Source organism: Rutidosis leptorrhynchoides, chromosome 10 (genome assembly GCF_046630445.1).
Source record: "Rutidosis leptorrhynchoides isolate AG116_Rl617_1_P2 chromosome 10, CSIRO_AGI_Rlap_v1, whole genome shotgun sequence".
In the NCBI taxonomy this organism is placed as follows: domain Eukaryota; kingdom Viridiplantae; phylum Streptophyta; class Magnoliopsida; order Asterales; family Asteraceae; genus Rutidosis; species Rutidosis leptorrhynchoides.
Window position 1 is genome coordinate 217,048,740 of NC_092342.1, and position 10,416 is coordinate 217,059,155.

The window sequence follows — 10,416 nt, forward strand, 5'->3', positions numbered from 1 at the left end:
ACGTTGAGTTGTACCACTGGCATACTTCCCTGTAGCTTGGTAACTAATATTTACAGTGGTATTGTAAACGCGAATCCTGTTGATAGATCTATCGGGCCTGACAACCCCAACCGGACTGGACGACCAGTATTCAACGGTTGCACAGTACTTCGTTTCGTGACTACACTTGGTACGGTGTAGTAAGATTTCATAATAAAGGGAATATGCGACGTGATTAAATGTTAAGTATGGTTACCAAGTGCTCAACCACTTAGAATATTTTTATTAAAATGTTTACATATGAAATCTTGTGGTCCATAGTTATAATGCTGCTAGTATCAAACATATATATCTCACCAACTTTATGTTGACCTTTTAAAGCATGTTATTCTCAGGTACGAATTAAGTCTTCCGCTGTGCATTTGCTCATGTTAAGGACATTATTTAAAGTCGATCATCGCAATGGGAGCAACTGTTGAAGACTTCGTCCGGGAGGATTAGTCGCGGACGTTTCAAAATTTACCCGGAATGGTCAACATTAGTTAAGTCGTTCAGAAATTCGATAGACCCGAAACAAAAAAAAATTCAAAAGGTATCAAGAATCGGCAAGAAAATATATTGAATGAGCATTTGGAATACTACAAGGCCGATGGCAAATTGTTCAACGTCCTGCAAGACTGTATTATAACCGCAAAATTAGAAGAATTATGTTAACATGTGTGATATTAAATAATATGATAATCGAGGACAACGGTCGTGCATTTTTGGACTCGAGGAGAATTATCGTCCGGTTCGACGGTCACCGAGAACATTCCAAGAAAGGGTTGATGCGCATATGCGAGTGGACGCGGAAATAAGAGGTGTGGGCATTCATCGACTACTACGAGATATGCTTGTGGAACACATATATAGTCTTCCACTCATTATCGCATACGACATGATCCGACAATAAATCCAAAAAATCAAGATGAAGCAGGACCTTCCCACATTCCCGATGACGACTATGAAGAAGATCAAGAAGACGACGAAGAATAGGACTTTTAATTTTAATTATTGTAATGTTTTTAATTTTAATAAAAGTTTAGTTTTATTTAAATTTTAATGTAATTTTATTTTTAATTGTATGTTTTATTTTAATGTACATTTAATTTTAATTATTGTAAAATATTTTTAATAAAAGTTTAGTTTTATTTAAATAAGTGTAATTATTTGATAATATTAAAAAATTAAAAAAGAAATAAAAAATATGGAAGGAGGAGTGTCACTGTTGAGAGTATTTATTCCTGAGTTTATTCCTGAGAAGGAAGCGGTGATGTGGCGCTGATGTGACGGCTAGTCTTAGGAAGGTAGGAGTGGTCACCATTGAGAGCACCCTAAGGAGTACAATTTTTTGAGTTTGTAGTAGAGCGAAAAGAATGTGAGATAGTAAAAAGAAATGAAAAATGAAGTTGTGATGTGGTCCAGCGGTTGGTGGCCTGCCTTCCTTAGGGGAGGTCAGAAGTTCGACCCCCGTTGACTACATATTTAAAACACAATTTCAGAAGTTCGACCCCCGTTGGCTACACAATTTCATCTATGAATGGTTCAGAGCTGAATTCTGAACCATTCAGCACCATATGTCATTCAGATGTCAGAAACAAACGCACTGATTGCTGAACCATTCAGCATTCAGTGCTGAACCATTCCATTAAGAAGCAAACAAACGCACCCTTACTTGGCCATGCCCTTGGATGAGTTTCGAGGTTTCCTCCCGGGCATCGATGAGGGCGGAGTTATTATCGCTGCATCGGCATAGTCGAAACGAGAGATGATCGCAACGGGTGGTTTAGTCCCCGCGGGTGATCCCATTCGCTGTCCAAAAAAAAAGAAATGAAAAAGAGTGATTTCACGTGTTTTCGATATAAAAAAATATACGAATTACCAATGAAAGAAAATTATAAGTGTTTGTAACGAGTAAGAAACCTTAATAAAAACCCACATAACTCTACTCTCTATTATTTATCAATTCTCATTTAGTAGCTATATATTTTTTTAACACGTTAGTTATTTTTCTTCTTTCTTTTACTTTCAACCTGCTTTACAAACAAAAAATAATAAATTTTACTTCCAACTTGAGATGTAAACTATTTTACATTATTTTTCTTTATATCATTTTTCTCTCTTTTCCATTCTATCTCATAAGCCCAATTTTTTCGTATTCAAAAAACCCCGAGAACACGGTGTAAGAGATTTTGTTGCATACACACTTAGACCACTTGCTATGGTACAACTCTTTCACTATCGTTTTCCCTGCCACATCAGCGCCACATTAGCACAAATCCTTTAACATTCCTTTCACTAAACACTCACAATCATACACTTCATTTCAAACTTTAACCAATTTAAAAATATTACTTAAATACAATAAATAAATACAAAAAACAATTTATTTAATAAAATTAAAAATATTACATTAATAAAAATTTAAAACATTACATAATTAAAAAATAAAAGACAATACATAAATAAAAAAAACACAATAAATAACGCTAATTGTTTCGAACAATATAATCATCCGGGAGTGTCCAAATGTGTTCGATCAAATTGTTGCGAAGGACATGATGTGCTCTTTTATCTCTCATCTCTCCATCCACCCGATCTTGTAGCACAACTCTCTCCGTCCAAGTACGTCGCGGCATGTTTTCTCGTTCGCGGAGATAATCCTCTTCGAGGTCCATATGTTGTGCTCGTTGTCTTCGGTGATCATGTTGTAAAGTATAACACAAGTGTACATGATTCGACGTATTTTATTGATACTAAAAGGTCTTGCTGGTGTTTTAGTATTGCCCAACGACCTTGAAGAACACCGAAAGCTCGTTCAACGTCTTTTCTCGCGGCTTCTTGAAAACGTTTAAACTTTACATTTTTTGACTCAATTGGACATTTAAACGACTTGACAAGTGTTGCCCCATTCTGGGTATATGCCATCTACCAAGTAATACCCTTTTGTAAATCCGTGCCCGTTGATAGTGTAACGGACCTCCGGAGCTCGACCATCCAATAAATCTTTGAATAAATCCGATTCATTAAGAACATTAATATCATTGTTCGAACCCGCTGGACCAAAGAAAGCGTGTCAAATCCACATATCGTAGGACGCAACCGCCTCAAGCATTATTGTTGGTCCTTCGTGATCACCCCTGTGGTAATGCCCTTGCCACGCAACTGGACAATTTTTCCAAGCCCGGTGCATGCAATCGTCCATTGCATCAAGCGAATCGAGTAAGTTAAGCGTGGTATAACCTTCTTGAATTAAATCTTCATCGGAATCTGCGCTATCACTATCCGTCTCGCTTTCGCTCTCAGAAAGTAATAAATCTTCCAAAGCCAATTGAATTTTTTTTTTTTTTTTTTTTTTTTTTGTTTGTGAAAATATGAATTGAAGGTTGAGAGTGTTTGATATAGAATAAAAATTGAAAGTGTAGTATGAGTGTGTAATTATGCTTGTGTAGTATGTGTTTGTATATATAGAGTAAAAGTGTAAAAGGAAAAAAAAATCAAATAGCACGGAAAAAGAAAAGAAAAAAAAACCTCGAGTGGACCCCACCAGTATTTTCTATATCAATTCAGGTAAGAGAATATATTTCTATACCCCAATTTCAATAGGCATCCCATACATTTTCTATACATGTTTTACAAGTATTCCAAAATGAAACAACTTTTGGGGAGCCACCCAATTCATAACATACTCTAGGGACTTCAACATCATGCACAAAAGTTGTACTTTCATCCGAGACACTCAAATTTGTCCCCCAAAACAGCATGCTCATTTAGCTACTATTTAATTACAGATTTGATCTTGCTTTATGTAGCTGAAGTGCTGAACACAATATTTTATCTACTAGTATTAGTTGGACCCAAACTCTTTGTTCCACTGCTCAAGCTCTTCCCACTTGCTTTTTACATAGCTTGGTCGAATTACAGTCATCGCTTTCTTGAAATCTCCATATGTTAATCGCCGCACCTGATACACGTGTAAATAGTACAAACATATGAAACGTGATAAGGTATTGGCATTTAGGATCAGATAAAAAAGCTCTCTTGTGTGCTAGGGCGACAATGAAATTTGTTGATACTTATGGGCTACACAAGCTTGCAAAACTTACTTGCGGGACTTTGAAGAGAGTAAATGGCAATTTGGGGATTAATCGAATTGGATTTGTTTCAAAACTATATGTGTAAATATAGAAGAAAACAACAAACATAAACTTAAACTCAAACTTATAACTGTCTAAAAACATAAACATAATCATTCATTCGTTCAAAAACTTTTAGAATCTAGTTAACATAGATTTTGAAATGTTGACCAATTTTGACCAACGAATCCGATTTTGACCCATTTACCGATGTTGACCGATTAATTAAACGGATTTGATGAATCGGATCGGCCTGTTCATAAACAGAGTAATCCGGGAGTAATCAGGGGTTTTTTACAACAATGGGGCTATAGAAATAATTGGGGTAACTTTTAAAAGCATACTTGCCTGATCAGCTTTGACAGTGAGAATGTTGGAACCAAGTTCTCTTATAGGCATCATTGCTGCTTCCTCACACAAAGCTTGCAGATCGCTTCCAGAATATCCTACATCATCATCATCATCATCAGATTTAAAAATGACTAATTGTTTCATTAAAAAAGTGATGACTACTTAAATTAGGGCACTTCGTTCTGATGTAAGACAAACTTGGGACAAATATTTGAGGTAGAGATGACAAAATGGACATGGTAGCAGGCGAGTAATCATAAGGTTAAGTTTTTTTTTTTTTTTTTTTTTTTTTTTTTTTGGCGAAAAAACGAATACTCATATAGAAACGAGTTCGTTTTCCAAAGGAAAACGCCCTCAACAGAGAAAACAAAAGGATAAGAGGGAAACGGGGAAGCTCGCGCCTATAAAGCAATCAACTAAACAAAAAACTATCTCTAAGCGAGCCTCCCTAACATCCCGATAAAAAATAATACAAACATATTAACCAAAGAAGAATCAAATAATAAGGTTAAGTTGGTCATGCCAAAACTATAATAATAATGACTCCGGTACTTGAAACGTTTTTCTAGAAACAGTAGTGAAAGACTATCTTACCCTCGGTGTCTTTCACAAGTCTTTCCAGCTCCCCACCTGTGCAAAAAAAGAAAGAACAAAATAGTAAAAAAAAAAATAAAAATAAAAAAACACTATTAGAAGGATAAATAATTAGCCATATGGTCTTAAGCTCATCTAATGCAAACTAATTTACTTGCACCGATCAAACAACAACGAATCCGCCAATAAAAGCAAACACAAATTATTAACAAAATTGTGTTACATAAAAAAACAAATTCTCACTCGGTAAAGAATATGCTTGTCCCTTGAGCTTGTGCTTTAGGAGACTTCTACGAACATTAACATCTGGCAAGGGAATGTATATTCTTTTCACCTGATACACAAGTTCACCTATATTATTAGACCACATGTTGATGCAAATAACTGAAATGGTCACAATTTAAAAAAATTCTAAACCAGCAAACTCACCAATCTCCTAAGGACGGCATCATCTAACTCTTGTGGCTTATTTGTTGCACCTGCATGAATAATTGGACACAACATTAGATAGTAAGTAGATAACAATGAGGGTCAAAATTATTATAATATTTTACAAAGTTTACCGATAACAATGACTAAATCATCCGAATTTGAGGTGACCCCATCAAACTGGACTAGGAACTCTGACTTTAATCGTCTGCTAGCATCATGTTCACTAGACGTTCTAGCTGACATAACACTATCAATCTATACAACGTAAAATTAAGCAAACCAATTAGAAGCTAACACAAGTCCAATCATAAGTTTTAGCTAGGCACAACACCTAGAGCACTTCTCATTTAAAAAACTAAATCATTATGCAATTATGTATTCTGTATTCATATCCATAACACAAACAAGTAACATACTTCATCCATGAAAATTACAGAAGGCTGTCGAGAAACAGCAACTGCAAAGAGGGTCCGTACAAGTTTTTCGCCCTCTCCCACCTGTTTCGAAAACGAATATATGCAAATGAAAATATATATTGACATATTTATGTGAAAAACAGGAACCTAATAAGACATACCCACTTCGATGTTAAAGATGAGGCAGAGATGCTGAAAAAAGTTGCTTGTGATTCGGAAGCAACTGCCTTAGCAAGCATCGTCTTACCAGTGCCAGGCGGACCGAAGAGAAGCAATCCTAAAAGAAAATAAGTAAAAAAAATAAATAAATAAGATCTTTGACCTACCTTCAATGTAAATATATTTTGACTGCAACTCCGAACTATATTATAACATAAGCTGATTCTTTCTTACTAATGTAAATATGTTTATTCTTCAGTTCTGGTTAATAAATGCATTACCAGGAGATTAATAAAGATATCAAAAGTTTAGTTAATTAAGACAAATAATAATTTGAATTATGAAAGTATACTGTTCGAAAATATACCTTTAGCTGGTCTACGTAGGCCTGTAAATAGGTCTTTTCTTTTAGTTGGAAGAATTACCATTTCCATTAGAGCTTGTTTAGCTTGTTCAAGACCAGCTGCAACCACAAACGGTTATTAGTTTTATAAACTTATAAAAGAATCTTATATTTATAAAGTAATAATGTGGTAGTATCTAACCAATATCTTCCCATCTAACAGATGGACTTCTATCTACAATAACAGAATTTATCATCTCAACCAATTTTGGATCAAGACCATCATTAGATTCTGGAACAGGCTTCGAGTTCATTGTTCTACTACTCTGAGTCCGTGTCATTGCACCGCGTAAACTAGGACCAGATGCCTTTTGTGACACCACTTTTGTAGCATTAGAATTCGATGGAGACACCGTAGTAGTTTGTAACCGAGGTGATAGGTTCTGTATAAATGATACATAAACAAATATAGCATCTCTGACTGCACACAACCTTATAAATAAGAAACTTTAACATAGAGATTTTTAAAAACGTATAAATAAAAGTTTAAGTGTAAAAAAAATATGTTTTTTTTTTAAAGGCAAGTTGTCGGCATCACCCAGAGGGGACTTAACCACCTTCGTGATCATATGTCACGCGCTTTCGGGAGGAAACCCGAATCGTATTGCGGGAACCCGATCCTTAAACCATCCCGAGGGGCAGGCGGACCGAGATTGAATCCTGGATGGATCCGGGAGAAAAAACCCCCTAGGGTCAATCTGGAGCTCCATATTTCCATATTTCATGCAGATTGATTAAATAGGATGGGCAGAGCAAGGCTCAAACCCATGACCTAAACCCAAGCCCCACACACAAGGCGTGGGGATACCACTGAGGCAAGCCTGCAATGGTAATAGAAAGCCAAAACGGGAAAAGCTCAAATTAGGAATCTCATTGATACTAAGCATGTTGCAAACATTGAAATAAAATGATACACATAAACGTACACTTTATTTAGCATACCTTGTTTAGTGATGTACCACCTGCAGCATAAGCAAGTTAAACAAAAAAATCAATAACAAATCAAAAGAATGTAATAATAATTATTTAAAAAAAGCATTAAAATTTAAAACCTGATCGTCGATTTAATGTTAACAGTCTCTCAGAAACTTGACCCTGCCATTTCGATATCTTTTGACGATACGATTTCACCTTCTCTTGTTCTCTGTTGATGAAGTTAGGAATAAAAACTTGATCACTATTGTTCTAAATTCTTAAAAATAAATAAATAATTTAAATCAAATTACAGCTATAACAAAATAAAGTTAAGATAAATGGAAATTCAATTACCTAGAACTAATATATGAAGGAACAGGTGTACCAATTGCTTCACTTAAAATACGTTGCGAATTATGATAATGTAAAATAGCATCATCAATTAAACCCCATTCTTCAGCCCTAACTGCTTTATCAATTTCTTCTTTTGCAAGATCAAAGTAACCTTTTAATTTATACGCAGCACGTTCATTCTCTACGCCTTCCATGTTTGTGTGTGATCGATTAGATGATAAATTAGGGTTTTGAATTGAGGTATTGTAATTAGATGGTGAAACAGTATCAGAAAAAATTGAGTTGAGATTGTTAATTAATTCTTTGAAAAAACTACTCATCATGTCTGAACCGGTTTTTGATTGAAATCAAACATGTTTAACTTTTATGTGATTTGTCTTACAGATTGCTTCAACTCTCAATGTTGACTTTTCAAAACAACTTTGGAATTTTTTTTATTATTTAAGAAGTACTAAAATAAACAACGATTTTCTAAAATAATTTTCTAGCGACGTTAACGACTATAGTTAGGATACATAGTAAAAAAATTTAATCGTTAACAAAAAGCCAGTAAAAACCTTATCTACTATAAAATTTCAACCTATTACTATTAGTTAATTTTTTAGCATCGACTTTTTGATTAGAAGAAAACCAGAACTTTTTCATCAACTCTCGTGTAGGGAGGTCAATTTTGTCTTTTTTAAGTAGGCGGTTAAACATTGTGTATCCTTCTTGCTCCTCAATAGACGATTTATTCACTTAGCTAGATTATTGGCAAGGTTCATTTAATAACAAGGATCGTATATAATATATAATCACTGCCTAGCTTCGGTGGATTTGATAATTTCATAGCGATTACATGTATACCTCTTTATATATTAGTAGAAACGATAGTAGAGATTGTTAATAATATTATCTTCTTTTTATTGGTTTTTTTCCTAGAAATAGATTTCATAATCCTATACAATCTTATACCCTGTACGAGTTAAGAAAAAAGACCCCCTCCTAAACAAGTACGCCGTAATACATTACTCGTATATTTTAAGACAACAAGATTATACATAGATGAAAATTACCAATTAAAGGCAACATGTTGTGGGTATTGAATATGAATAGACGATTACGGTATCAAATTAGTAAGGATTCACTTTCGTTTGGTCTTCATTCGGTTTAGATGGTTGACCTTATTTTGGTATGTGGATACTTTAGCATTGTACTTGGTAATGGTACGCTAGAGGGTTGATATCTCGGTTCAAGATTGAATGAGTTTTTCCTGATGCGAGGGATTGAGCAAGTTTTGGTTCTCGAATTTGTGGATTTTAATAAATCACGGGTGACGATTTAGTTGTTAAGGGTAACTCTTTGAGAAGAATTGCCTAGAGGAGTTGGAAGAATACGTGGCGGTCTCGCGTATTCTCAGTGATCGTTATAAGTTTCGTATGTCGTATGTGTTGCACGTCTCGAGGTGCGTGCAAGTGTGTATTTTGTAATGGATTAATCTTCAGGGTTAATGAGAAATGTGTTGGAAGTCGGATTGAAACGTTTATTTGAGAACCATAGCGTTAGTTCGGATTGATTAAGTGACTAGGATCACGAGGACGTGATCGAATCTAAGTGGGGGAGAGTTGTAACACCCTGTTTTCCTCGTATAAGATATATAGGTGTATCGTGTATGTACGACTAGTGTATGAAGGATTCGAGGCGTATTCGTGTGGTAAAGTTCTTGTACGCGAGAAAATGATCAGACCGCGTCATATGTTGCAGCGCGGAGAAGGGTGTCGCGGCGCGACAAACCAAACAAATCAGAATCAGGAGACATGGTAAGGCAGGCATCAAATCACGTTAAATGTCGCGGCGCGAGGATTGGGGCCGCGGCGAGGCGTTCTGGGCGGACTGGTATCAGGTTTTTGTAATTTTAAATGAGGTTCAAGGGCATTTTGGTCTTTTGCGTGTGAGCCAGATTTGAGGTCTTAATCTCATCCATTCATTTCATTTCTTCATTTATTTTTCCTTTTCTTTCCTATTTTTCTCTCAAACTTCAAAACCCCATTTGATTCAAAGTGAGATTTGGGAAGGAAGAAGCGGTTTTGATCGAAAGTGTAAGAGACAAGTTTGTTCTCGTCGTTCTTAGCTACAAGGTGATACTAACGGTAAGCTCTAACTTCGAATTTCATTTTCGTGTTCATCATCTAAATTTGGGGCTTTTGATTGTATGTTTATAAATGAAACCCCATTAGTTGTTAATTGAAGATTAACACCAAGATTCGGGTTTGTTGTTGATATTGGCGGGTTTTGGGTTTGGTGAGCAAGTGTAAGCTTGTAAGACTTGCAAATGGGTGCAATCACTAGTATTTAGTAATTATTGAAGTGTTGGAAGCCTTTAGGGTTCATGTGGTTGACTAATTTTGAATAGAGTCAAAATTAGGGTTTATGGGCTATTTTGAGGATGATAAGTGTTTAACACTTATAATTGGGTTTAATTGGCATATTAGGACCATTGTCACTAGTGTTAGTGGCTATTGGTTAGTTTGGGCACGTTTTGTGCTTGGAAGTGCATTTGGGTCGAAATTGCACTAGTTGTTAATTTGGGTTGATTGGTATATCCACCCTAATTGTGTTACTTGTTATGTGATGAATGGAATAGGTACTTTCCATTGGC

At 35.4% G+C, this 10,416-nt stretch overlaps 1 protein-coding gene across 1 annotated transcript; it reads right to left on the bottom strand.

Moving 5' to 3' along the window:
* Positions 1–3,540: 3,540 nt before the first annotated feature.
* On the bottom strand, positions 3,541–8,179 carry LOC139872266 (uncharacterized). Its single transcript, XM_071860104.1, has 13 exons — positions 7,779–8,179; positions 7,562–7,653; positions 7,452–7,471; positions 6,652–6,892; positions 6,474–6,569; positions 6,109–6,224; positions 5,948–6,028; positions 5,663–5,786; positions 5,529–5,578; positions 5,343–5,433; positions 5,100–5,135; positions 4,503–4,600; positions 3,541–3,982 (listed from the first exon to the last, which is right to left on the bottom strand). Exons 1-13 carry the CDS (start codon positions 8,099–8,101, stop codon positions 3,866–3,868), a joined length of 1,485 nt encoding a protein of 494 aa, XP_071716205.1. The 5' UTR covers positions 8,102–8,179; the 3' UTR covers positions 3,541–3,865.
* Positions 8,180–10,416: the final 2,237 nt, after the last annotated feature.

Coding starts and splice junctions, on each gene's coding strand:
- LOC139872266 (XM_071860104.1), bottom strand. CDS start 8,101: ATGATGAGTAGTTTTTTCAAAGAATTAATTAACAATCTCAACTCAATT. Junction 6,225..6,473: donor CCTACGTAGACCAGCTAAAG/GTATATTTTCGA, acceptor ATTTTCTTTTAG/GATTGCTTCTCTTCGGTCCG. Junction 6,029..6,108: donor CATCTTTAACATCGAAGTGG/GTATGTCTTATT, acceptor TTTTCGAAACAG/GTGGGAGAGGGCGAAAAACT.